Source organism: Fusarium oxysporum, chromosome 8 (assembly GCF_000149955.1).
Source record: "Fusarium oxysporum f. sp. lycopersici 4287 chromosome 8, whole genome shotgun sequence".
NCBI classification, from domain to species: domain Eukaryota; kingdom Fungi; phylum Ascomycota; class Sordariomycetes; order Hypocreales; family Nectriaceae; genus Fusarium; species Fusarium oxysporum.
In genome coordinates, this window is record NC_030993.1 from 1,678,467 (window position 1) to 1,704,354 (window position 25,888).

The following is a 25,888-nucleotide window of genomic DNA, read 5'->3' on the forward strand; positions in this document are numbered from 1 at the left end:
CCCGCGTCATAATGGGAGGAGCCCGAAATTAGTGGAGAGCCACGGTTCCGTTCAGAAGAGGGTCAACTGGGGGAGAGCCCTGGACTCTGGAGGCAGCGTCTTTTTGATCCACCATCCACAAACCAAATCATGGAACCTGACCAAACAGAAGATCCCTGCAATGCAGCCGAGAAATCGAGGCAAGCAACCCAATCTGCCGAATTCAACCTATACCGAGAGAAAGCCTCATTAGCTCACCCAGGACCAGAACAGGCAGATATCGAATCTCATGGGTATGACCACTAACTACCTAACTAGACTGTATGCTTCAATATTCATATCTATCGATGCTTGTAACAATACGCTTACTGCGGTTGGCATCAAGGCCCATCTCGCGGTTTATTCCAAACGCCAGCCTTAAAACGCCTAAAGCAAAAAACCGAACAAGCCAAGTAAGTCATCATCATCCATCAAGAAGAACACAGAAACCAACAGCTATTGACGTCGGTTTCTCGTCTTTTTACCAGTTGTCTGCACATCTTCTTCCTCTTCGTCCTGCCCCTTTTTGAGGTCTTCTGTGAGACCCCATTCCTCCTTGTCGTACCAATCTTCCCCGTCCGACATGTCTCGGTTAAGCCCTGAATGAGCTTCTGCCTTAGACCAGTGGAGTACATTCTTCCGCATCTGTTCGGCTTTGAGGAGTCCTAGAAACAGCCTCTTTGCCCCTCTACACACCTCCTCCTGCTTCTGCACGTAGAGAGCAAGCAATCGTCGAATATCTTCCGCTTCTTGGTCCGGCAAGCCGATATCCCGATCTGGTCTTGCTCCTGAGGGCGCAAGAAACATGGGATGTATGAAGTCATCGTCCCCGTCGGAGATCATGGACACATCTGCACCTATTGTCTCAGCCGATTCCGTTTGTTGATGTGCATCTCTGCCTGAAGGTTTCGCAGTGGCCTCAGCTCTGGTCGCCTCCATATCATTCGTCCCTTTTTCGTTTGTATGCTCATTGACCCCGTTTGTCGCTTCACCCCTGGAATCTCTTTTATCCGTCTGTGCAGCTGGTACTTGCTCGCCGTTATGCATATTTGAAGCCGTTCCAGCACCGTCCTTCTCAGCCTCAACCTTTGCATTCACGTCGGTATCCTCTACGAGAGAATCATCTGGGTCGGCAGTTCCAGCGTCCGTCATGGTTATATCGGCATCCTCTGCTGGGTCCTTGTCTGTGGGCTCGCCATCAAATGTTGTGTCTGGTAAAGCATCTCCTTGTTCGACACCGCTGCCTTGTTGTACGTCGCCGTTGGTGATTCTGGGAAGCGCCGATACCGCCTGGGATAGCGCCAACAGATGTTGCGCCGTGTGGTTGTCTGTATAGAGCTCAACATCTGCTGGCCGAACCATCATTTCGCATGGGACCCATGTGTAGTCGCCGCAGAGCGTTGTCAAGAGATGTCTGACTCTCCACAGAGACCGGTTCTCCTTGCGCATTATGTCGCAACTTTGGTCAACAAGTCGAGTAAGGGTTTTGGACGTGAAGGGCTTCGATAGGGTCGGGTGTGTCGGTAACGCGGTTGATGCAGTAAGTGGAGCAAGGATATCTACTCCTGTTAGTCCTGCTACTCAAATGCGTGATTGTTGGCTTACTCTCTATTTGTATGTTGGCGTAAGGGTTCATCTCTGCCGCTAAGGCCTCTGCTTCTTGAACGCGCTCCTCATCTTCGTCGTCGCTATCTATTTCGTATCCTTCCTCGTCGACTAATGGGGGATTGCGATATAGGATCGGGCGTCGGACACCGCCGTATTCGACATACTAGCAGATGTCAGAAATTGGCCTGGGAGGATTTGTCAAAACAACGAACCTCTTTATACGAACTTGGACCATTATTTGGGACCAATTGCCCTTGACGGGCAAACCGTGCCTGCTTTTTGAGCTTATTGCCGCGATTGCTATAGCTTTCGATCTCGGAGTCTGAGTCGGATTCTGTTGGGTGGATGGTCAGTTGCCAATCCCTCCATCGCGACAAGCGCAATGAGATTTCCGTACCATATGATTTCCTTTTGAATGCCTTCTTCATACCCGCTATGGTTTCGGCAAAGAGAATTTGTTGCGACGCCATGGCGGACAGAGGGTGGAATGAACAGTCGAATCGACGGGAGTTGTGGGCGAAGCGTACGAGGGAGCGCAGGCCTTTTGGGCGCGTCCAGGGAGGAAAAAAGACGCTCGAATACTGTTGGCAGCCCTCCGCTACAAGGCTGAGTCTCTGTCTGTGAGAAAAAGTCGTGTTGACGTAGAAAAGCTAACCATAAGCAAATTTGGATCGAGTGTGCTGGGACGACGAGGAGAAGCTGGAACGAGAAGCGAGGCTGCCCGCCTTCCCGTAGCCCATGACCACATTTCCGGGCGCAGACTCTTCTGATTGGTCATTGCCCGGATGACAAAAAAGCCGGCGCCGGATAAAGCAATCCCTGACCGTTTACGATAAGATAAGCCCAATCTGTGGCTCTCGTGACTATTTCACTGCTGTATTGGGTGACATTCTTTAAAGATTCGCAGCTTAACTCAGTCTATTTTACCTGAATCACACTAATCTCATTAACTCATGCTACTGATTGCTCGAAAGGACTAAAGTACTCTTTCCTAAGTCAATTGACTGTACCAGGGGAGCTCCAACAACAAAATGTCACCAAGCTGCAATACGTCAACATGTCATGCAAGCAATTATGACTCGGTGCCAGGCACGTCAACGCCACAATAGACTGTGCAACGCTGTAGGACTGCAAGGATATGATCAACTCAATTGGGAAAATAAATAAATAGATTGACATGCCCTGTTACGGGATTGGCGTTTAATCTAAACGGATCTATGAAACTGTGACAGTCACGTTGCCTTTGAAGTTCTCGCTCGAGTTTCCTATAAAGACAGTGAAATCACCAGGCTCCACGACATACTTCATCTTGCGGTTCCATAGACCCCAGTCCTCAACCTTGAGATCAATCTTGACGGTCTGGGTCTTGCCAGCCTTGACGGCGACCTTCTTGAAACCCTTGAGCTGGTATCGCGCAACATCGACAGAGGCAAGCATGTCCTTGACATATAGCTGCACGACCTCAGAGCCGTCGCGCTTGGACTTGTTGCTTACGTCAACGGAAACGGTGACAGTGTCGGTCGCAGTGACGTTCTTCTTGGAGACGGAGATCTTAGAGAAATCGAACTTGCTGTATGACAAACCATAGCCGAATGTGTAGAGGGCCTCGGGGTTCTCAAGGACGTAGTTGCTACCAAACTTAAGGGTACCGTTCTCATAAATCTTACCAGGGTTTGGCCAGGCGCGCGCAGAGTTGAGATGGTCGTAGTAGATAGGCGTGGTGCCGACATCGTAGGGGAAGCTGACGGAGAGCTTGCCTGAGGGGTTGACGTCGCCATACAGAATATCAGCCAGAGCATGACCGCCTTCCTGAGACTGATAAAACTGCTGAATAAGAGCAGAAGCCTCCTCTGATATCCATGGCTCTGTGATAGGTTTTCCAGAACTGTACACCACAACGGTGGGCTTTCCAGTCTCGATGATGGCCTTGACGAGCTTGGGCATGGCACCGATGAGATTCAAGTTACTCGCATCTATATGTTCTCCTGTAGTGGCGTTTAAACCGCCCCATAGCTCGTTTTGATCTCGAGTCCATGTTCCGACGACTACAACGGCGACATCAGCGGCCTCGGCGGCGGCGACAGCCTCCTTGAAGCCAGACTCGTCTGTGGACCAGCGCTCGCAACCTTGAGTGAAAGTCACTTTGCCTTTGCTAGCGGCCTTGATTCCATCGTAGGGAGTAACTCCACGGGTCATGGCTGTGTGGATGACATAGTCACCGTACTGGTTGTCGAGTTAGTGATGGTTCACCAGATAGTCAGAAAGTACCCACATTGACATAGCCGTGGGCCATGGGACCGATGACAGCAACGTTGGCGTCTTTCTTCAGAGGCAGAATATTCTCATGGTTCTCCAGAAGAACGATACTCTCAGCATCAAGTTGGCGTGCAACCTTCTTGTGAGCCTTGGTGTTGACATAATCCCAAATCTTATCATCTGCGACACCAGTGAAGGGCTTCTCAAAAAGACCCATCTCGAACTTGGAGCGAAGAACACGAGATACAGCGGTATCGACGACCTTTTCGTCAAGTTTACCAGCTTTGACGAGCTCAGGGATGATTTCGAAACTCCAGTAGCCACCACCCATCTCAGCATCGTTACCAGCGGGAAGAGTCTACAAAAGTCAATATTTATCCGGGAGGAGCTTAGGGCGACTTACCTCAAGAGTGATGCACTCATCGTCCTCGAGAGGGCAGACGTAAAAGGCCTGAGCGAGACGAGCAGTACCACCAGCATCGGAAATAACGTAGTACTTATAACCCCACTCTTCTCGAAGGATATCAGTGAGGAGGTAAGAGTCTGAGACGACTGGAACACCATCGTAGGAGTTGTAGGAGGACATTATTGAAGTTGCACCTCCATCGATGATGGCTCGCTTGAAGGGAGGGAGGTAGAGAGAGCGCAGCTCTCGCTCACCACCGTGGACTGGGCCAGTGTTGATACCTTGCTCTGGGGTTGCAAAAGCAGCCTTTGAATGTCAGTACGCGAATTGATGGTGACTGAGCAGACCTACATAGTGCTTAACCATGGCTGAGACACCACCTGCTTGAAGACCCTTAACATATCGATAACCCATTTCTCCAGCTCTAATCGGAAATTAGTAACTACTAGGTAGCCATAAGCTTGATTTGGTAAGAACGTACAAATAAGGATCCTCGCTGAAGCATTCCTCAACTCGACCGAATCGCAACTCTCGAGCGAGATCGACTTGAGGAGAAAACAACTGATTGATGCCAACGGCTCGAGACTCTGTTGCAATGACATCGGCCATCTTCTCGATAAGCTCTGGGTTGAACGAGCAACCCATGCCAATTGGGCTATTGAAAATTGTTCCATTCAAAATCAAGACTCCGTGGAGACCTTCACTCTGAACAAAGGCGGGAATACCTGGTGAGCATTAGACCATGAGCCCAATAGTGAAGCATAACACTTGCCAAGCTCAGTCTCCTTAGCCAAATAATCTTGTCCTAGCTTAGCAGCCTTCTTGATAGTAGTCATATTCGCGTATAAGCCTGTCCAGATGGAATTGGCTCGATACTTGAAGTTCCATGCCAAACCAGTCTTATTGACAGTCTCATCAGTGAGATTGAGATAGTTTGTCATATCACCCTGGATCAATTGCGCCGCCTTGTCCTGGATCGTCATCCGCTTGAGAAGGTCCTCAACTCTGTCATCGATAGAAGCTTTGGGATCCTTGTAAACAGGTTTATCCTTGGCAGCCTGGCCGGCCACAGCCAGAACTGCCACGCAGAGGTAGCCAGAGAGCTTCATTGTGAGAGTTGAAGGTGAAGAAGCTGTCTGGAGCTAATACACTGAATGCGGTGGGATCGTTATGTTTTATATCAAGTCTGGGACCTTGTCTTTACAATTAACCGTGTAGCCTAGGAGGGGAACTGCGTCACTTCATGATGCTTAACATGGCACCTTACTGTTCAGTAACATTGCATATGGGCTTTAATTGCGGGCTCCTGGTCCATGGATTGTCCCTTGAGGATATCCTCAGGGAGCAAGAAAACGTCTGACATAAACCTAAGGTGCCAATATTAACTAATCTAAAAGCCTACTAAGTATATGCTAAGTTTACCTAAATTTACCTAAGTCTTTTTGTCACTTAGGATAAAGTTCCTAAGTTTTCTTGCCTCTCTAGGATCTTATGGCCGAAGAACAGGACGATCATGACAAGACCCCGGGAAATGCGGGGGCGCCACAAAGAAGGAGATGGGTAAAAGATTGGGATTCGTGGATTTGTTTTTAAGTTGATATGGGATGAGAGTGAGCAAGGGGCGCGGGCCGGTATATGGAAAGACGAGCCGAATATCCTAGCTTCGATGCAGATGAACTGACTAAGAAGGATGAAGCTAGCTACGAACTCGTGCTGGGAAGATCATTTTGGAATAGGTAGGCGTTCTCTGCTTGTTAAACAAGTTGTCATACGTGACTAGGAACCCACATCTCCGTGTAAGGCAAGTTGAGAGACCTCTCACAGAAACGAACGATGCATCCTGGAAGACCCAGTGCCACTGCAGAAGACCCCGTTCGTTACAGTGGCCCTGAACCCCGCGATGGGCTGCAGCTAGAGGGGCCCCGTCTGTGTTTAACCGGGTGTGCCTCTAGCGCCCGCTGATTTATCCACCACTTGATCGTCGAGCAGGGGACCCTTGAGGGGACAGGATGCAACTCTCCAAGACCATCATGTGTGTAACTCGTTGCCAGACCCGAACGAATGACGCTGAGGGGACAATGTCATGATAAGTTGGTGGGGTCAAGAGGGGCTGCTCCGGGTGAATTGTCACCGTGAGAGGAGTGGGATGCTGATGCATCTGAGGTTCCATGATGGAGGATTGTTGAAGTGGAGAGTAATACCATATCATTCTCTCTCTCTCTCTTAAACCAAGACTTGGTTATTTCTTGGAGAAACAATCCGTCTTTTCACTCATCAACAGGCCAATCGAGCCAAGATACCTCCTATTCCCACTTCAATCAAGAAAACACCAAAATGCATCTCCGTGATGGCATGTGGCTGCCCGCCCAAGACTTTCGCACCGAGTATGCCGAAGATGTCTATGAGATCACTCCCAGCAAGGACCAGCAGGCCCTGAATCTGCTATGTCCAGTGAAGCACATCCGCTCTCGAGGCGATACCCTCAACCAGCCCACACTTGATATCGATATCAAAGCAGAGATGGATGGAGTTATCTCCATCGAGACCACACATTGGGCCGGTGCTCAACGAAAAGGCCCCAACTTCGATCTCTTCCCAGCTGGGCAGCCTAAAGTTGAGGGAAAGATCGTCAAGAGTGATAAGGGCACAACTATTCAATCTGGAGTTCTCTCTGCCACTATTCATCCTGACCAACATAACTTCGACATCAAATTCCACAGCTCAGATGGCAAAAAGCACCTCACGAACCTGGGCAATCGTAGCACAGGATTTGCCTACTCCCCGGCCCCTAGCACACCAATGCAGACCGGCGACATGCGCGACTTCAAGCACTACATGTTCATGCAAACGACTCTGTCCGTCGGCGAATCCGTCCACGGTCTTGGCGAGCGCTTTGGAGCATGGAACAAAGTTGGTCAGAATGTCATCCTTTGGAACGCCGATGGTGGTACTTCAAGCGACCAAGCTTACAAGAACGTTTCTTTCTGGATGAGCAACCGTGGTTATGGTGTCTTCGTGGATAACCCTGGAAAGGTAGATTTCGAAATTGGTAGTGAGAGGTGTTGTCGTGTGCAAACAACTGTGGAGGGGCAGAGGTTGAAGATGTATATCATCTACGGCGACGGGCCTAAGGATGTTCTCAAGAAATACACTGTCCTCACTGGAAAAGCCAACAAAGTTCCCAGTTGGAGTTTTGGTCTTTGGCTGACGACTAGCTTTACTACCAATTACGACGAGACTACGGTCAACTCATTCCTTGAGGGTATGAAGTCTCGTGGGTCACCTGTTGATGTCTTCCACTACGACTGCTTCTGGATGAAGGGCTTCAGATGGACAGACTTTGTCTTTGACGAGGAGCGTTTCCCGGATCCCAAGGGCCAGATAACGCGACTCAAGGAGAGTGGGCTTTGCAAGAAGGTCTGCGTCTGGATCAACCCATACATCGGCCAAGCTGGTGCGGCATTCAAACACGCTGCTGAGAAGGGCTATCTCCTCAAGCGCAAGAATGGAGATATTTGGCAGTGGGATCTCTGGCAAGCTGGCATGGGTCTTCTGGATGTGACAAACCCTGAAGCTTGTGCCTGGTATACCGAGTGCCTAAACGGACTCTTTGACAAGGGCGTCGATGCCCTCAAGACGGACTTTGGCGAGCGTATTCCCACTCTTGACGTTCAGTGGCACGATGCCTCGGTTGACCCACACAAGATGCACAACTACTACGCCTTCATGTACAACAAGCTTGTTTACGAGGCTCTCCAGAAGCGATACGGCGACAACGAGGCTGTTCTTTACGCTCGCGCTGCCTGTGCTGGAACTCAGCGCTTCCCTCTCGTATGGGGAGGAGATTGTGAGTCTACACCCGAAGCTCTCGCTGAATCTGTCCGCGGTGGGTTATCAATGGGCCTCAGCGGCTTTACTTTCTGGAGCTGCGACATTGGTGGCTTCGAAGGTTCTCCACCACCGTGGATCTACAAGCGATGGGTCGCGATGGGCCTTCTGTGCAGTCATAGTCGTCTGCATGGCAGTAATTCTTATCGCGTGCCGTGGGTTGTTGACAATGATGATACCACTGAGGAGGGTTGCTCCAGGACTCTAGCCAAGTGGACAGCGCTCAAGACGCGATTGATGCCGTATATCTTCTCTCAGGCTATTGAGTCTATAGAGGGTGGGATTCCAATGTCTCTTCGAGCTGTTGCGCTTGAGTTCCCTGAAGATCCAACCTCTTGGTACCTTGATCGCCAGTTCATGGTCGGATCACAGCTCCTAGCAGCTCCCATTTATGAAGAGTCCGGCGAAGTTGAGTTCTACCTCCCTAAGGGAAAATGGACATCTTATTTCACGAACGAAGTCAAATCTGGTCCTGGATGGTTTAAGGAGAAGCACGCATTTGGCACATTGCCTCTTTACGTGCGCGAGAACACCGTTCTTGTCCTCGGGAGTTGCAAGGAAGTTGGTGCGGATTATGACTTTGCGAACAACGTTGAAGTTGCTTTGTATCAGGCTTCTCCTGGTGCTAAGGCTACTGTGGTGGACGGAGAGGGAAATGTTGTTGCTGAACTTGTAGTTGCACAAGATGGTAAGCTCGAGGGTACTGATAAACTCAAGGGTGATTATAAGGTTGCTGAGAAGGGTCGTGACTTGAGGGGAGATGCCCCAGTCTCAATCGAGTCTCTGTCATAGGCACATAGATTTCATGACTCAAGTTACTATATAGAGGACTTGATTAAATTGTTGCTATTTGTTCTGAGGTCGAGGCTCTTGACTGTCGATATGATGTCTTTCATCTCATGTCTCGTAGTGTTCCCTAGAGCCACAACAGAACTCGGTTCATGACCATAGTCTTCACAATCACATGTCAATTTGCAATGATTACAATATCCGAAGACCGGACATTTGGACATTGGTGTTCTGGCGAAAACATCCTCCGTGTAGCCAGTTACTCGTGCCGTAGTCCCGAGAGGTTGGAACATGTCAAGCCTGCTCGTCAGCACTAAGCAGCTACCTTGGAGCTCCACAAAGAGCATGAGTTAGCGAGAATCCTCTGAAAATCCTTGAGAGAATTGTATCTCATGATGATTCTTCCAGGCGGAGTCAAGAAACGTAGGACCTATATCCTAAGAGACAAAAAAGCCTAGGTAAGTTTAGGATAGACTTAGGCAAATTTCGTATGCTTAGTGGGTCTTTAGACTAGTTGTTTTTTGGCACCCTTCCATAGGTATCAATAGAAATGGCAGAAGCTTCTTGTTCTCTGAGGCCACCCCACAGTGATTCCCCACCGAGTCCGCGTTTAGGCTCCACTGAGTCTCCAGCGGGGTTTGGGGGTTAGGAATTGCCCGAAATGGTAATTTTAGTGGTCTATAGTCGTCGCGATTGGTTGGTCGTTTTGCTCGTGAAGTGGGCAATCATATTGTACAGAGGATCTAGACAAGTGGGAATAAACATATGATCGTCAAGACAAGTAACGTAGCAGGGAATTTCAGATCAAATGATGGAACGAGAGACATTCCCCCTCGATCACCATTTATCCGGTCGCTTAAAATGTGGCATCATAAGCGGTGACCTGAGTGCCACTATCCACGAAATGGAACATGCAACTTGCCCATGATATGGAATGTGAATGATCACCGAGCATTCGCGCAGAACCATTTAGAAGAGAAGGAGACATCTGCTTTGGAAGAACTGGAGCCTTGCCGGTATCATATGATGTGTGGCAATATGAGATGAAAACCAGACCTCTGATTGCACCCCAACAATTGAGTGCATAAGAAGAACCTATAAAAACTGAATATCGGCAATTGCATTCAACTGCCGTGCAAAGAAGATCAAAATGGATGATTAGAATATGCATATTCGAGGCACTGTCTTTTGAGGTTACATTGTCACGGTGTAATATTGATGGGGAGGGTATATGTGATTAATTAAATGATCATAAAGGCCTCCCGACCGTCTCAGAACTCTTTCATGAGGCAGACCTGGTTGAGTTTGCGGACCCCCAAAGCCGAAGGACTCGGGCTCATTCACCTTTTACATACATGTCCCTCTAGTAGCCGAAGCCTAGGTGCCTTTTGTCTCACTATCAGTACTTGGAAGCATGAGTTTACATGACAGACAGTTAGAGCACATGCAGGGCTGTACTGACAACGGCGTAATTCCTCAGTCAGAAACCAGTACCAATCTTACCTTGATGCATTCAGTGGATCTTGAATATACACATAATAATAGAATAAAAGGCCTGCCTGTTGTATCCGACGATGATCTGAACTCGGGTCGGGTCAAATACCCCCGAACGACACTGATTGGTCCGGGTGTAAGCAACCACACGAAGGATCAAAGGTTCCCTTACAGGTTCCTCTAATCCATGTAGACAGCTGCATTCAAATTTAGCCGGGATGGAAAAAGCTAAAGGCCATGTGCTAAGATGTCTGAGATCAGACCATGATCGTAGTTCGACTTTTGTATCGTCTAGTCTCTGATCAAGGTATTGACACGGTAATAACTCTGGTAGGTTAGGGGCGATTGTACACGTTGAAGTTTAGAGTGTTCATTCATAGGCTGGTTATTCTTCAACACCATTTAGCCGCCGCCTCGAGGGGCCGGTTGCCGAACACTAGTAGTATATTCTCCGACCGCTCGGAACCGACGAGGAATCGCACCAGGGGCACCATGTAATTCTACGGGATCACGATTTTCGGCATGCCATGTCCCATCTAGAGCCTCGGCCGAAGCCGGGGAGAGGTCATATCAGGGCTGAAGATGCAGAAACGGGCCGTTACTGGTCATGGGCAGGGTTCACCATGGAGATACCAATAAACCTTGCGTGATATCGCCGCCTCTAGTAGTATGACTGTTGCGGAGGTGGCCTTTGGGGCCCCCTGGGGAAGAAGAGGCCGTGGGTCTTTGAGGATCAGGGCGTAGTTAGAATTGATCAACATGCTACATGAAGCATCGAGAATGGAGCCATTGCTTTGGGGGTGATGGTCGTACAAATAGTGAAAGGTCCGCTGTTAGTATTGGATCTAATCCACATGCTATTTATCGTCTAATACATTGGGCTACGAATCACTTATACGACTTTACAGGTTAAGGCTCTCAAATGGGGAAGGCATACAGTATCGGCCTGGCTTGCTTTGCAGCCATTGGGTACGTACAAGTTATCTGGATGTTTCGTTCTAAACTACAGGGAAGATGTTGACTGATTTGACCGATAGCTCGTTTCTTTTTGGTTATGACTCTGGTGTCATGACAGACGTGATAGCATCGAAGCACTTCCAGAACTACTTTGACACAACATCTACATCCTCCATTATAGGCGCCATTAACTCAACATTCAGCGGTGGAGCAGTATTTGGCGCCTTATTCGGTGGAGTTATTATGGATAAGTATGGTCGAAGGAAGACGATCGGAATCGGTGCAGCTATTTGCACGGTTGGCGGTATTCTTCAAGCGGCGGCCTATCAGTACGTATGAATTGTTGAACACAACTACTATGAACTAACTAGGCGACAGTCTGGCTATGATGCTTATTGGTCGAATTATTGCTGGTTTCGCTGTTGGTTTGCTCTCTATGAGTGGTAAGTCAATCTTCGGATTCGTGAGTTTGATTAACTTATGATGTATAGTTCCCGTCTATCAATCCGAATGCGCCAGCCCCAAGAATCGAGGACTTATTGTCGGCCTCGCCCAACAAATGATTGGAGTAGGTTTCATCGTCTCAACATGGGTTGGATATGGAAGTCATCATATGCCCGATACTTCATCTTTCCAATGGCGTTTCCCCTTGGCTTTCCAAACATTCCCGTCTGCACTTTTGTGCTTGGGTATGCTCTGGCTTCCCGAGACACCCCGACATCTCATCGCGACAGATCAGTTGGACGATGGAATGAGAACGCTTCGAAAGTTGCACTTTGATGGCTCGAATGATGAGTGGATCAAGTCTGAGTTCAATGAGATCAAGCTCACTCTTGATGCCGAGAAGGCTGCCACTGCACCTGGTTGGATGATCATGTTCAAGGTGCCTCAGTGGAGGAAGCGCCTTATGCTTGGAACTCTTGTTCAAGTCTTTACTCAATTCACTGGTATGGTGCCTTATATTAGAGAACCACCTGTTTCAAGAGCACGTACTAACATAAATCCTAGGAATCAATGTCATTGGGTAAGCTTTTGACCTATTCTTGAATCCTTGATGCTGTCTTGATTTCTGAACACCATTCTGATTTCACCTCAACTTTCGCCATAACTGCTTGCTTAAAATACAGAATCACATGACAAGTATTTCGTATACGCTCACTAACAGACGTACGCAGTTACTACCAAACAATTATGTACGAGAAGCTTGGAATCACTGGAAAGACAAGTCTTCTGGTTGCAGGCATTTACAACTGTACCGGTCCTTTGGCCAGTAAGTTCGGCATCTTGTTTCCTTCAATAAGTTCCCTGTTTGAAGACTAACAATTTTGAGATCTGTTTTTCATCACTTTTATCTCTGATAGGATCGGCCGAAAGAGGCCTCTTATTTATGGAATTATTGCTATCACCATTGCTCTGATCCTAGAGAGTGCGGTCAACTCTCAAAACGTTGATGGCTCACACCGTGGCCTAAGTATTGCCGGAGTTGCCTTCTTATTCTGTGTCACAATCATCTTCTCGCTATCGTTTGGTCCTGTATCCTGGACGTACATGTCCGAGGTAATGCCATATCAAATCCGAGGAAAGGGTTGCGCATTCGCCACAGGTATCGGTAACTGGCTTGTGAGCACTTTCTGGAACCAAGTCAGTCCCTTTGCCCTCGAGGAGCTTGGTTGGAAGTTCTATTTCCTCTTCGTTGGTAAGTAAACTCCGTGGGGCTTTTCTTTGGTCAATTGACTTACACCAACAGCTTTCAATCTTGTCATCACACTGCCCACCCTTATCTTTGCTTTTCGAGAAACGAAGGGGCTATCTCTCGAGGAGATTGATCTCATGTTTGGCGATCGAGCTCTCGGAAACCTTCCTGCGGATATTGAGAAGGACGGCGGTGTCATTGCTGTTACCAACACCCATGATGAGAGGCCTCGCCAGGAGCTTTGAGCGACGAACCTCATCCGTGTTGCTAACTTCTAATGGGCTATATAACAGAAGGATTAGAGGACATAATTTCAAGATTACCCTAGAAAGTTGAAAGATCTAGTATAAGAAGACCTCTATATATCTAATAGCCACGTCCTATCGTCGTTCCATTCGCCGATGTCCTTCAGTGACCACCTTCTTCGGTACAGTGTCTAGACTCAGGCTAGGAGAAGAGAGGAAAGAGAACTCGATCCTAAGCAATGAAAAAACTTAGGCAAGTTTAGCATAAGCTTAGGAGGCCCTTTGATGAATTTATCATCCGGTTCTTCCTCAATAAGCACTTTTTACACCATGCTCATGCCCATCGAACTCATCATTGGGTTGATAAGGGACCATGTGCTTGATGTTGAGCTTGACGTAACATAAAAAGAGGTATTTATATATGCTCTACATAACATAACTCATAATGACCCAAACCATTCCGGTATATCCCCAACGCCGAACCATGATATCTTAAGCACGTCTATCCTCTATGTTTCTTTTCTCTACCATTCCGGCGCACCGCCGCCACAACCATTCGCTGCCATCATAAGGTCAAGTGGCTTAGTGGTCATCTTCGCACCACCAGTCGGCTTGACATATGGCTTCTTTCCCCTCAACCCAACAAACTTGATCTTGCTGTCAAGCTTAGCAAGAGGCGCCTCACCGGCCTCGCCCTTCTTGACCATCCACTTCTTTGTGCCCAAGGCGGCATCAAGCTCCTCCACAGGGGGAAGCTTGAGGTACAACATACCGTCGGCTCGAGCCTCGGTAGGGAATGTGGCGATGGAGAGAGACTCGTCTGTCTTGCAGGCACCGTTGCCAAGGTCAAAGTTGCGCTTGTGGTGAGGACATGAGACCCAGGGTGAAGCACCATCCTTATCCCCATTCGTCACAGCCTTGTTGGGCTCTTGGCCGATGAGACCGTCAGAGAGGATAAATGCACGCTTGTGAGGACACATCTGTTGTGTGGCGTAGTAGACGCCCTTGATGCGCCAGATGGCGAGCTGCGTGTCACCGCGCTTGACAGTGGCGGAGATACCGTTTGGCAACTCGTCAGCACCGTCAAAGTATGAAGATTCGATGATGGGTTCCCAAGAAGTCATGGACCACTTGTCCTTGAGACCTGAGAAGTTGTCTGTAGCTGCAGCGTCCGCAGGCCAGAAAGCTGGTCGCTTCTGACCACGGTCATCTTCAAGCTCCATGTTGCGTGTTGTGTCGTTTGTGTTGGCGAACTGCTTGAACTTGGCAGCGATGGTAGGGCTCTTGATAGCTTCGGCCCACTCGTCGAAGAAGCTGTCAACAAGCTCTTCCATCTGCGCCTCGAGTGAGGCGTTGATGCCGAGCTTGTCCTCAAGGATGACCTCCTGAAGGTACTTGATACCACCGGGGAGGTTCTCGATCCAGCGGGCTGTTCGCTGAAGCTTGTCGGCTGTGCGCATGTAGAACATGAGATATCGGTCAAGGATTGTCACAACATCAGCTGGGGGCACATCCTTGGCTAGAAGCTCGGCATGGCGAGGGTTCGCACCACCGTTACCGCCAACGAAGATGTTCCAGCCCTTCTCAGTGGCAATCAAACCGAAACTGAAATCCATGTTAGCAGACCGAAGAATTGAAAGATGGGGGCGAAACATACTCTTTGCCTTGAGCTTCAGCACACTCTCGTACACAACCACTCACACCACCCTTGATCTTATGAGGAGCTCGAATACTCTTGTATCGCTCCTCCAGACGAACGGCCATGCCAACACTGTCACTCAGACCGAATCGACACCATGTAGAACCAACGCAACTCTTGACGGTTCGCAGAGACTTGGCATAAGCATGGCCAGACTCCATACCACCAGCAACAAGCTGGCCCCAGATGTCGAGAAGGTCCTGCTTCTGGGCACCAAACAAGTCGATACGCTGACCACCTGTGATCTTGGTGTAGAGGTTGTACTTCTGGGCAACCTCGCCAATGACCACAAGCTTGTCAGGAGTAATCTCACCACCGGATACACGAGGGACAACAGAGTAGGTACCGTCTCGCTGGATGTTACCCAAGAAGCGATCATTGGTCTCCTGGAGACCGTGAGTGGTCTTGTCCATGACGTGTCTGTTCCACAGTGAAGCCATGATGCTTGCTACCACAGGCTTGCATAGCTCACAGCCAAGAGCCTCCTTGTCGTTTCCAGCCTCGCGCATCACTTCACCCATGTTCTTGAGGCGCTTGACCATGATGATGTTGAACAGGTCAGCGCGAGAGTGGTTGAAGTGCGAGCACACGTAGTTGGTGACCTCCTGGCCCATAGATGCCATTGTCTTGTTGAAGATGGTGGTGATGAGCGGAACACAACCTCCACAGCCGGTGCCGGCCTTTGTGCACTTCTTGATGCTGGCAACATCCTTGCAAGTGCCATCCTTGACAACCTTGACGATGTCGCCCTTTGTGACGTTATGACACGAGCACACCTGAGCATCATCGTCGAGATCATCAGTATCCTCGCCACCATCCTTTTTGGCACCGAGAATAAGCTCGCTGGGAGAAATCTCAAGCTCCTTCTGCGCCTTGACCATTGGTAGAAGCTTGACGTAGTCACAGACATCGCCAATCATCATACCACCAAGAAGGTACTTTCCATCCTTAGTAAATATGTACTTCTTGTACACATTCGAGAAAGGGTCTTTGTATGTAAGAGCTTGTACAGCTTTGGGCTCTTTAGCGTCGCCATTGACGAGTGTCCTGGCGTACTTGGGAGGAAGCGTCACGGGACCATCGCGGTCGGCGAAGCAATCACCGAAACTAGCGACGTTGACTCCGAGGAGCTTGAGTTTTGTGCTCATGTCGGGAGTCTTGAAGGTCTGAGGGCTGTGGAGCTTGGCTTGTGTGAGGTTGAAAGCGACGACTTCGGCCATGGCTACACCAGGAGCGATAAGACCGTAAGCCATACCACGCCAGCTGGCGCACTCTCCAATGGCGTAGATATCGGGCATACTCGTTCTCAAGTCATCGTTGACGACGATACCACCGCGCTGTCCAACTTCGAGGTTGGCGCTTCTGGCGAGGTCATCTCTCGGCTTGACACCAACAGCAAAGCACAGTGTTGAGCAGCTGATCTCTGAGCCATCATCAAAGATAACTCCAGTGAGGTTGTTGTTCTCGTCAGTCTTCATGCTCGACACGCCCTTGCCGAGATTGAGGTTCACGCCAAGCTGCGAGACCTGATCCGCTACCATCTTGCCACCAGTCTCGTCGATCTGTCTTGTGAGAACCCACTGGGCCTTCTCAATAACATCGACTCTGTTGAAGGTCTCAAGATCAAGCATGGCCTTTGCGGCCTCAAGACCGAGAAGACCGCCACCAACGACAGCTCCATTGGTGCCCTTCTTGTCGTTGGAGAACTTGATAAGCTTGTTCAAGTCTTCGATTGTGCGGTAGACGAAAACACCATTTGCGTCCCAGCCCTTGAGCATACGGGGAAGAATAGCGTCTGAACCGGTGGCGAGGACGAGGATGTCGTAGGGGTAACTCTCGCCGTTTGCGCATTCGATGATTTTATCCTCGGTGTTGATGTGTGTGGCTTTTGTGTTGATGTGACAGTTTAATGAGCTTCCAGCTTCTGTGTACTGTAGGTTGTTAGTGCCTGGATTGCAGTTTTGGTTCAGATTGAACGTACCCATTCTGCTGGGTTCATGTATAGTTCTTCGACTTTTCGGTGCTCGAAGAATGTTGTGAGTCCTACTCGGTTGTAGGCGAGATATGGTTCTTCCCCAACCACTGTGATGGCGTATTCTTTTGATTTGGCGTCATATTTAAGCAGCTTTTCTCTGTATTATTGTCAGATCACGGCAGGCAAGTAAATAATGTAAATGGGCTTACATGAAAGCAATGCCCACCATGCCCAGGCCAACCACCACCACACGTTTTTGTGTCGTTGCAGTCATTTTGACAAGTTAATATTAAACAAGTATACTTGGGAGAGGAACCCAAAAGATAGAAGGGATATCATGGCCTCTCATGGTTATAAGTGATTCTCAGAGCCTGTTACAAAAAGAGGGTCTTCTGTACCTCAAGACCACAAACTATGGATCCCTCTGATGTTTTCCCCATCTCCCTATCTAGAACGTACATCTCCGGGATAGTACAGCTCGTGCTAAGCATTTCCGCCGTTCGTCCATAGAAAGTGAGCGCATTTGCAGCTCTCGGCAGGGCTGATCTTTGATAAGGAGACTGCGCACCGTGGCTGAGGGACCAATCAGGGACTGCGCCCGCACGGTAGAGGCGTTTTGGGCTCCGCGGAGAAGCAATATTCTCACCAAGGGGTCGTACGTCGGAACACACCACGATAGAGCATGATATGAGGTCTTGAGGTGATTCTCACAATCGCATCCGGTTTCTGGCGAAATATTATGTTCCAAGTCATAGTTTCACCGTACGGTGAAGTCTTTTGTGGGTTGTTGACTGATCTGAGTCTCGGTGAAGGCTGAAGCCATCTCGAATATCGCCTAGTTCAGTGTAGAATTGTCACTGCTCTTTCTTGGCCTTCTCTCGAGAACATGTCCTCAGGTCCTGAACAGGGAATGTCATTGTTCTAGACTCGCTCAATCAAAATCCTCACTCAAAGCCGGATAACAAAATTCCTCGAGCTATTTTTGTGTGTTGTATCGATCGGGAATATTTACTACCTTAGTTCCCATATTCCCTGTATTAACCTTTCTCCTCGGAGTGAGCCTCCTTATCAATGCCGACATAGATAAGCCTCAATATCAACCTCTTCTGCTTTGCAACACAGCGACTCTAACTGGGCGATACCTACAGTTCCCCCACAAAGATAACACCACGGCTCAGTGTCACGGAGATTCAATTGTCAAGCATTCTCCACGGAATAGTCAACAAGAATACGCAGTGACTATGGGGGACAAGTCCGTTATGTGGAGTCTCGGAGAGGAATCCCTGAGGCGAAGTTTGGTGTCGTGTCGTACGAATGGAGATGATCTGATTTACAAACACGAATTCAAACTTTGTTCTGGTATGTTATTCCAAGCGAAAGGGACTGAAAGAATTTTGTTTACTCCGTAGATCTTCATCGCATGGTTCGATAAGGTAGCAAGGGTTAATCAAGAATGGGATACTGAAGTCTGAGGCCTAGAATTGCATTGCATTACCGTAAACGGCTTTGGCCGATGGACCTATCACACGTGTTTAGCCTGACGGGTACCTTAGCTGTAGAGCCCCTCCCACGTCATCGTCTCAGCCCCTCCAATCCTCAACACCACACAAACATCACCAACCTAGACAATGGCGACTACCACCGAATCCTCCTTCGCATTCCCCCGCGAGTACCATTTCCCCGCCTTCTTCACACGCCAAACTAATCTCACTACACTCCACGCCCAGCGCAACAAATGGTCCGATCTTATCCTCGCCTACGCGCGACATAACCGTATCTTCCGCCTATCGCTGTCCGAAGCAGCAGATTCAGATCTCTTTGTAAACCGAAAACTCGATCGAAGGCTACAATTTGATGACATCCGTGATGTGATTTCTTATATGCACACAGATGGGCGTGTAGAATACGTCGGAGGCAAAACAACAGGGGATGTTGTGTTTCTGTATTGGCGAAAGCCCGAGGAGTGGGCGGAGCTTGTAGAGAACTACGTCGAAGAGACGGGACAGAAGGGCAGTGTTCTTACAGTCTATGAACTTGTCGAGGGAGATGGTACAAAAGGAAATGGTAATTTCAGTCAGACCAAACAATATGTTAAAGATCCTATGGCTGATCCTCATAGACATTCACGGCATGGACACTGATGTCCTTCTAAAAGCTCTGAACATCCTCGTCAAACGAAACAAAGCTCAAATATTCGGCCAGGACGACTCATTAGGCGTCAAATTCTTCTAAGCACCGAAACATACATACTCATCTCTACATAAGGCACATGCGACTTTTCATCACAGTACGCGCACCAATATGAACCGACTACGGACTCCAACATCGGCAGCGATGTTAAACCATCCTGAACGCCATCAAGCAACAGCCAGAGAAAGGGCTACTGCGAATTTCCGTAAAAGTTCTCCGCCAGAAACTTGTCATCAAACCGCACCTGTTGAGCCATTGCGACATCGAGCAGCCAGTCAGGTGCAACAATACGAGGCTCCATGTTGCCGTTGTACGCCATATCACGGAATTTCTCCCAAAGCGGCCTCTCGTCGGGACGTCCGCTACTTAATAGGTAGACTGGCTCGGGTGGCGCATTACCCTCCTCCTCTGCCGTTGTTGGTCGGATCGTCGTCCCGCTCCGAGCCCGGTAGATCTTGAAGATCGCCCCGTTGGCCTCGGCGATCGCTTTGTAGCTCTCCGCACCATTGCGGATCTTTTCCGTGCAATAGATGGGAACACCAACAAGAAGTTTGCCTCTATTTGCCTTGGCACGAGCGACTGATGTCTCAAGGACCATGTTGTGCCTTTTCTCGGCCGCATTGTCTTTGAGGATGAAATCCTCAACGTCGAGAAGGGTACCCTTGTCCAAAGACTGGTCAATGAAAGTTGATGAGATCACTGTTGGGCCGCGTGCAAGCGCGCATAGGAATTTGACAGTGCGGACAACACTAGGGGCTGCCAGATAGTCGCACGGTTGACCCTCTTGAACGATCTGTATCCCCATGTCCCGGAGTTTTCTCTGTCATTTGGTTAGAATAGATTCAAACAAATGGCTCGCGCTTACGTACTCGATCTTGATCTTCCTTGTTCTTGTCTCCAACCCAGCGAGTGAATCCAGTCAAGACGACACGCATCTGAATGTCTGGAAGTGACTGCTTGGTCTTTTTGGTCGGTCGCTTCGCTAACGCGTCAGCATCTTCATCTTCAGGCTTCTCATCTTGTTTGGTTTTGCTGTTAGTCTTTTCGGCCTGGTCGGCTGCTCGTTTTCCACCCCAGATTGCATTGCCTCCCTTGGCATGTCTCTTCTTCTCCTTTTCATAAAGCGCGATATCGTCGCTCAGGCCATGCAGACGTTCTTGAGCTTTCGCTTTGGCGCTACGGCTTCCTGTAGAAGCCACCGACGGTGTCTCGTTCTCCTTCCCAGTACGACGTGGACGAATTGGTGTTGCATCTCCGATGGTCCTCGTCTTCTTTGCAGACTTCTCGCTCTCTCCTCTATTAGAGTCTTCCATCTCAACGTCCTCATTGCCAACCTGACCAACAACAACACCCTCTGCTGGCCCTCGTGAATATGCGTTATCCTCTGCAGCTTCCAGGATTGCTCGCTTCCTCTTGGCTCGCGGCGATAGCTTGTCCTGCCCCCCGGGGTAGTACTTTTCGCGCAACTTTGGTTCATCAAAGAACGTTTGCCCGATTATCTCGCCCAGGTTAGTGCGCGGAGGGAAATGATTATACTTCTTAATGTTGATGGGCCTAATTTCGCACTTGGCATAGCTTTCCTCAATCCAGAGATGGTTGATAACGGCAATCCCCCATTCAGGAGCAGCCTTGCATTTCTCGCTCGAGTCTCTAGCAGTGATTAAATGCGTGTTCTCAGCTCTCATCGTTCTGGTGAACTCGGCTCCAGAAGCCTTGATCAGGTTCTCCAGGTAAATTCGTGCTTCACCACCGTAATTTGATACTGTAATGCGTAGACCCTTGAATCCTTCTATACCATCCTTGGGGATCGGATAGTGTAGCAATCGACGAAGGGGCGATGTCCACTCGTTATGAACGATAAGCCAGTAAAGCCAGGCCAGATTTCCAACTTCTTTGCACGACTGCGCAGCTTGGACATATTGCGGACCATCGCGATATTGGCAGATGAGCATGTCACAATCCTCGACCTTATCCACGAGCCTTCCGCCTCCTCTGACGATGATTTCCTTGACCACCTTTGACAGTCGATCGGTTATAGTTAGATCCCCGGATAGCAGTACATTTCGGTCTTGGAAGACAGTGGCCGGTGGGCGTACAATCTCCCCATCAGAAGGTAAGGGTAAAGGCAGATAATTCGGTGTCGGCGATGTCGCACCCGCGAGGTTTTCGTTGGAGGGAATTTTGAGATCGTCCGCGGAAGTCTTCTTAAGAATTTCGGGATCGGGTAGTAGATAGGGACCTTCGTCGATACGTTTCCCAAGTTTGAAACAATCATCGAACCTGGAGATTGTCAACGACCAGCATTATAAGCCATTTGTGCAAGACTTACCAGTGTGGCAGCACAACTTTGCCTTTCCATCCCTTTTGTAGAGCAACTTGGACCTTGGGATGATCCATCGATAGGGCGCAAATATGTGTGGTCAATTTAGACGCATCTTTTGTTTCTTGTCCACCCAAAGCCATTGTAGCACCAGCAATACTCTCCTTGTCGGTCTCTGGTAGATCCGCGCAAGTCACCACCACCTCGGAAAAGATCATTCTCGGATCAGGCGAAAAAGGTCTAATTTGAGCCTGTTTCCTGCGAGCTATTGAGAAGGTGATCCATTGAGTCGTCACTACAGGGATCATATGGGCCTGTGCCTCAGTGAACTGGGGGAAATCGATCGTGTTGGAGATGATGTGGGTGACCTTCTCGATCGGTAATGAGCCGTCGCGTCGAGGTTCGCATATTTCTGCACCATTTTCTTCTAAGATTGTTGATAGCTAGGAGTTGTCAGTATTGATAATTGAGCTTGGCAGCTTCAGCATACCTCTCCGACCAGTTTAGGGGTCAGTAAATTGCTGGCGACGAACGCGATGGCGCATTCAGCAAATGTGTCGGTGGTGGCCATGTCGCGTGTTCAGGGCAAAAGGATAGGATGAAAGAGAACAAAATAATCGAACAACACCGTGGTTATGACATTAAGTCAAAAAATTAATCTAAGCTCAAGAGATCAACAGCTGCGGGAAGATATTAGGTTGGTGTAGAAGATACCGTGGGGTGCCTAGAAACTATGTGAAGCTGCAGACGCGCCGGCCACTCAACGCGAGAGTTTGACGCGTGCACGTGACCATCAAGTCCACCTAAATGGCCTTATGAGTGGAGCGGGCACCAACCTTCAGTTGGTGAAGGCGGTACCGCGCAGTCAGTGATGAAGGTGGTACCAAACACCAGCATAAGAAAATTCAGTTATTGCGATAGCAGATCTTTTGATATGACTATTATTCAAGACTGGAGAATCAAATTTTGGGGCCTAAGGTTATCATGAGCAGTTCCCAGGGACACGTGTGTCTAAGGGCTGTATTAATATAGTATCGACATCTCCGTCCCAAGTTTATCATCCGAATATATTCTCCATAAGAAATCATCCAAAGATATTTTCATCTCAAAAACCAAAACGCCCAACACCGATGCAATGCTATAACGTGACATTAAGATGGCGTATACTTGTTCCTTTTCTTTAGCCAACCACGCCCAATGGCCCCTCTACGACCTCCAAAGAGGCCAAGGCCACTGCTGCTCCCATCAGGGAGCTCTCCTTTGCTGACACAAGCTTGATTGTTCTGTTTCCAGACTTTTTCATCTTGTCAGCCGCTACCAAGTCATTTAGATACGACTGACAACTATCAAGATAGCCAGGGTAGCTCTCAATAACGCCGCCGTTGTAGGCTACTGTCGTCTCAGCCAGGTCACGGTCTGCTTCGGCGCTGTCTCGCTCAGATGATTCGGGTGATAGTGTGGACACGAACTTGTTCTGGCTGTCGATGCGCAAGTTCCAGAAAGCGTGTACGCCAGCAGCAACAAGCGCACTTGAGCGCCTGGAGATTAGACCGGCTAGTTGCTTGAGGAATGATAGATCAGCACCTGTGGGGGGTTGGCTCGATGGGTGGCGAGAGGAAAATTGCTTGCGTGCCTCTTCGGCATCAGAGCTTGTATCCCTATGATCGTTAGCATGCTGAAGCTGGACAATCTTGAGTCTAAAACTCACCTCTCAATGATAGAAAGTGTCTCGGTTGAGAACGAGTAAGGTTTCTCCAGGGACACAGGAACAACACCTCCAAAAACCCCAGTCGACTCAATCGCCTCAACAAGTGCCAATCTGCAAATCTCGCCCAGATACATGCCGCTGACCATGTGCTCTAGAGGCTGAAACTCAGGTCGGGAGTGATTCATCAATAATTGCCGGTCCCATCTTGTCAAGGGCAAGATATCACGTCCCATCATGCTGATCTCGCTGTTGATGATGACATGTGTCGCTTTCTCGAACCATTGGGGAGGACGCTCGCCAAATTTGACACGTCCGATGGCGGATACAGGAAGATAGGCAGCGAGGTTGACGCCAGTACCAAGGATGAGACCGAATCTCGTTGTGGGGTGGTTATACGACTCCGATAGTAAGCATGCACTAGAGTCGTTGACAATAGCTCGAAGTTCTACGTTGAGACCGCGGTTCAAGCAGGCTGTTCGTACGATCTCTCCAAGATCTTGACCCAACAACCCGTTGCACGCAGCGAAGCCCTTGCCCATCCCTTGCAACTTGCCACCTGCCAGTGATGTTTGTCTAACAAATATTAGCTCTGGACGAAAGGGCGTGTGGAATAAGCATACTCAATGGGAAAACTCCATGCCATCGACATAGGCAAAGGTCCATCAGATCTATCTTGCTGCTCTAGCTCTGCTGATAGAGTCTCTAGTATTTTCTCGGCCATCCAGTCGAAGAACAACATGCCTTCTAGGGCTTTGATCTCGGGTGTGATGTGGAAGTTTCTCATGCTCACAATCCTGCTCTCCTCGCCAATATTGGACACGCGACCACACAGTTCCACCAATGCTACTCTGAGGGTCGAACCACCAACATCCAATGCCACAAAGCGGCCGACCTCTGTACCTCTTGGCAGCTGATGACTGTATGACGGCAGCATACACTCCATATCAGTTTCTAGTCGCTCTAGGAGTTGTTTTCGTAGGTTGTTAGATAGTTCTTGCAGGCCATCTTGACTGACAGGGTCGAGGAAGAGAGCCTCTGCCTCTTTGAGGAAGTCTTGGGCAGATTTGCATGGCGTATTAGCGAATCGCGTCTTTGTGTTTGTCTCAAGCCCCAGAGAGCTGCCCCAGTAAGCCAAGAGTGACTGAACCAGTGATTTCCCCCGAAGGAGGCTCTTGATGATGGCAGCCAAGAGTGTCTTTTGAAAAGTCGCTGGCATGATGGTAACGAGTGATTATGGAAAATAGAAACGAAAGGGGAAAAGGAAGAAGGTTTGAGTCATGGACACGGCAGAATGTAAATAGTCCAAGAGAATGCGAAAAGAAGAGGTTGAAGCAACCGCCTTCGAAGGAATAGATGGGATGGGGTGAGGGTGAGAATCTTACGCCCCGATGGATGGACCAACTACTACTGCTACTAGCAGGTGGAGGGTGTCTGATGGACAGGCACAGGTTCCTGGATAGGTAGCTCAGACGAGGGGAGATCTGAAGGAAACAACACGAAGATGGAGATGGGCCACCTCTGATGGGACATGCCAGGAGTTGACGGGGTCAAAGCATGAGAAGGGACGGGTAGAGCGGAGCAGACGACAACAGAGTCCCACAGAGAAGAAGCAGAAAAAGAGTCGACGTTGCAAGGGGGAGTCGGTCTGGTCGAATTCAGTTCAGTGCAGTGCAGTGCAGTTCACGCTGTGTCATGGAAGTAGAGGGAGAGCAAGAAGAGTAGGTGTAGGTAAGTGGTAATTGGTAGTAGTAATGTATCATATCGCCTCCAATTCGTCCATGAGATCAAAATCAACGTCGCACAGCGAAAGCGCCCGCTCACGCGCACGCTCTCTCACAGGCGACACGCGACAACCGCCACAGCGCTGCGAGCCAGCAAATTAGTGAGCAGAAGCGCCTGTAGCTGTAATTGTCATTGTGGCCTTTGACCTCTCTGTGGCCTTTGACCTCTCTGTGGCCTTGGAGATTGTTGGGTCAGACGGGGTCGAGGATCGTAGCCAGATGTGGAGGAGTTAGTTGTAACGTAACGTTGCGTGTGAGTGTGAGTGCCCCGTGAGAAAGTGGATGGTTTTTTATTAGTGAGTGACATGGGCCCCGTCACGTTTTAATTGTTAGTGCACCGCTACTACTATTGGAGACCAAGAGGAGGCTTATTTGTGGTCGTCTCAACAATCTCCATTAGTTCAGAGGGTTCATCTGATTTTACATGTTACTTCAAACTTGTCCTTGTTACACAGACATCGCCAAGGAACGTAATTTGAAACAATCTGCCCTTCTTCGGCGCGTCTACCACTAACTATCCTGGACCCCTGCATTGAAGTGACCTTGCCATGAACATGAACAAGAACAAGAACAAAACCCTGGAACCAATCCTGTCATCAACTAGTGCGCTTACACGGCTTCAATTCTTGATCATCTTGAGGGTGGTGGCCTCGGTTTCAATGCTGAGGCGGAGACTTCACGTAACGACAAAGTTTCAGAAGTATCCAATACGAGCAAAAGAACTCTATCATGCTTCCACCTCCCATAAAGAGAAATCGGGATTCCGAGACCTATGTACCATGGATCTGATAACATCCCTCCAACGCTACCTTACATCGGAGCTAATGCCGGCTACTGTATATCACTGACTATATCCGTCTT

At 49.1% G+C, this 25,888-nt stretch overlaps 8 protein-coding genes across 15 annotated transcripts; 3 read left to right on the forward strand and 5 right to left on the reverse strand.

The window, feature by feature from the left end:
• Positions 1 to 130: 130 nt before the first annotated feature.
• On the reverse strand, positions 131 to 2,391 carry FOXG_03187 (uncharacterized protein). Of its 4 annotated transcripts, XM_018380787.1 has the most exons (4): positions 2,024 to 2,391; positions 1,839 to 1,960; positions 1,624 to 1,789; positions 131 to 1,577 (listed from the first exon to the last, which is right to left on the reverse strand). In XM_018380787.1, the coding sequence occupies exons 1-4, from the start codon at positions 2,094 to 2,096 to the stop codon at positions 475 to 477; spliced, it is 1,464 nt and encodes a 487-aa protein (XP_018237144.1). In that variant the 5' UTR covers positions 2,097 to 2,391; the 3' UTR covers positions 131 to 474. The 4 variants fall into 4 exon arrangements, with proteins under 4 accessions (XP_018237144.1, XP_018237146.1, XP_018237143.1 ...); XM_018380789.1 differs by having other exon boundaries at positions 1,624 to 1,960; XM_018380786.1 differs by having other exon boundaries at positions 1,839 to 2,391.
• Positions 2,392 to 2,513: 122 nt separating this feature from the next.
• Positions 2,514 to 5,682, reverse strand: FOXG_18506 (beta-glucosidase). Its single transcript, XM_018398609.1, has 6 exons — positions 5,061 to 5,682; positions 4,770 to 5,013; positions 4,640 to 4,712; positions 4,286 to 4,594; positions 3,899 to 4,240; positions 2,514 to 3,849 (listed from the first exon to the last, which is right to left on the reverse strand). Exons 1-6 carry the CDS (start codon positions 5,395 to 5,397, stop codon positions 2,842 to 2,844), a joined length of 2,313 nt encoding a protein of 770 aa, XP_018237147.1. The 5' UTR covers positions 5,398 to 5,682; the 3' UTR covers positions 2,514 to 2,841.
• Positions 5,683 to 6,429: 747 nt separating this feature from the next.
• Positions 6,430 to 9,036, forward strand: FOXG_03190 (alpha-D-xyloside xylohydrolase). Its single transcript, XM_018380790.1, has one exon. The coding sequence runs from the start codon at positions 6,623 to 6,625 to the stop codon at positions 8,966 to 8,968; it is 2,346 nt and encodes a 781-aa protein (XP_018237148.1). The 5' UTR covers positions 6,430 to 6,622; the 3' UTR covers positions 8,969 to 9,036.
• A 2,016-nt stretch (positions 9,037 to 11,052) lies between these two features.
• Positions 11,053 to 15,034, forward strand: FOXG_03191 (uncharacterized protein). Its single transcript, XM_018380791.1, has 8 exons — positions 11,053 to 11,428; positions 11,497 to 11,745; positions 11,795 to 11,859; positions 11,908 to 12,363; positions 12,425 to 12,440; positions 12,592 to 12,686; positions 12,747 to 13,112; positions 13,164 to 15,034. The coding sequence occupies exons 1-8, from the start codon at positions 11,382 to 11,384 to the stop codon at positions 13,352 to 13,354; spliced, it is 1,485 nt and encodes a 494-aa protein (XP_018237149.1). The 5' UTR covers positions 11,053 to 11,381; the 3' UTR covers positions 13,355 to 15,034.
• Positions 13,352 to 18,444, reverse strand: FOXG_03192 (nitrite reductase [NAD(P)H]). 2 transcript variants are annotated; one of them, XM_018380792.1, is made up of 4 exons: positions 17,238 to 18,444; positions 17,035 to 17,185; positions 15,012 to 16,984; positions 13,352 to 14,959 (listed from the first exon to the last, which is right to left on the reverse strand). In XM_018380792.1, the coding sequence occupies exons 1-4, from the start codon at positions 17,300 to 17,302 to the stop codon at positions 13,879 to 13,881; spliced, it is 3,270 nt and encodes a 1,089-aa protein (XP_018237150.1). In that variant the 5' UTR covers positions 17,303 to 18,444; the 3' UTR covers positions 13,352 to 13,878. The 2 variants fall into 2 exon arrangements, with proteins under 2 accessions (XP_018237150.1, XP_018237151.1); XM_018380793.1 differs by having other exon boundaries at positions 17,035 to 18,444.
• FOXG_18507 (uncharacterized protein) lies at positions 17,667 to 21,167 on the forward strand. 3 transcript variants are annotated; one of them, XM_018398611.1, is made up of 3 exons: positions 17,667 to 18,387; positions 18,438 to 19,092; positions 19,148 to 20,898. In XM_018398611.1, the coding sequence occupies exons 2-3, from the start codon at positions 18,657 to 18,659 to the stop codon at positions 19,258 to 19,260; spliced, it is 549 nt and encodes a 182-aa protein (XP_018237153.1). In that variant the 5' UTR covers positions 17,667 to 18,387; positions 18,438 to 18,656; the 3' UTR covers positions 19,261 to 20,898. The 3 variants fall into 3 exon arrangements, with proteins under 3 accessions (XP_018237153.1, XP_018237152.1, XP_018237154.1); XM_018398610.1 differs by having other exon boundaries at positions 17,667 to 19,092; positions 19,148 to 21,167; XM_018398612.1 differs by having other exon boundaries at positions 18,438 to 20,847.
• On the reverse strand, positions 19,157 to 22,261 carry FOXG_03193 (uncharacterized protein). The gene is made up of 4 exons (XM_018380794.1): positions 22,029 to 22,261; positions 21,548 to 21,981; positions 20,088 to 21,498; positions 19,157 to 20,038 (listed from the first exon to the last, which is right to left on the reverse strand). The coding sequence occupies exons 1-4, from the start codon at positions 22,107 to 22,109 to the stop codon at positions 19,409 to 19,411; spliced, it is 2,556 nt and encodes an 851-aa protein (XP_018237155.1). The 5' UTR covers positions 22,110 to 22,261; the 3' UTR covers positions 19,157 to 19,408.
• A 186-nt stretch (positions 22,262 to 22,447) lies between these two features.
• Positions 22,448 to 25,356, reverse strand: FOXG_03194 (hexokinase). 2 transcript variants are annotated; one of them, XM_018380795.1, is made up of 3 exons: positions 23,867 to 25,356; positions 23,247 to 23,819; positions 22,448 to 23,196 (listed from the first exon to the last, which is right to left on the reverse strand). In XM_018380795.1, the coding sequence occupies exons 1-3, from the start codon at positions 24,460 to 24,462 to the stop codon at positions 22,719 to 22,721; spliced, it is 1,647 nt and encodes a 548-aa protein (XP_018237156.1). In that variant the 5' UTR covers positions 24,463 to 25,356; the 3' UTR covers positions 22,448 to 22,718. The 2 variants fall into 2 exon arrangements, with proteins under 2 accessions (XP_018237156.1, XP_018237157.1); XM_018380796.1 differs by having other exon boundaries at positions 22,448 to 23,819.
• Between the last annotated feature and the right edge of the window lie 532 nt (positions 25,357 to 25,888).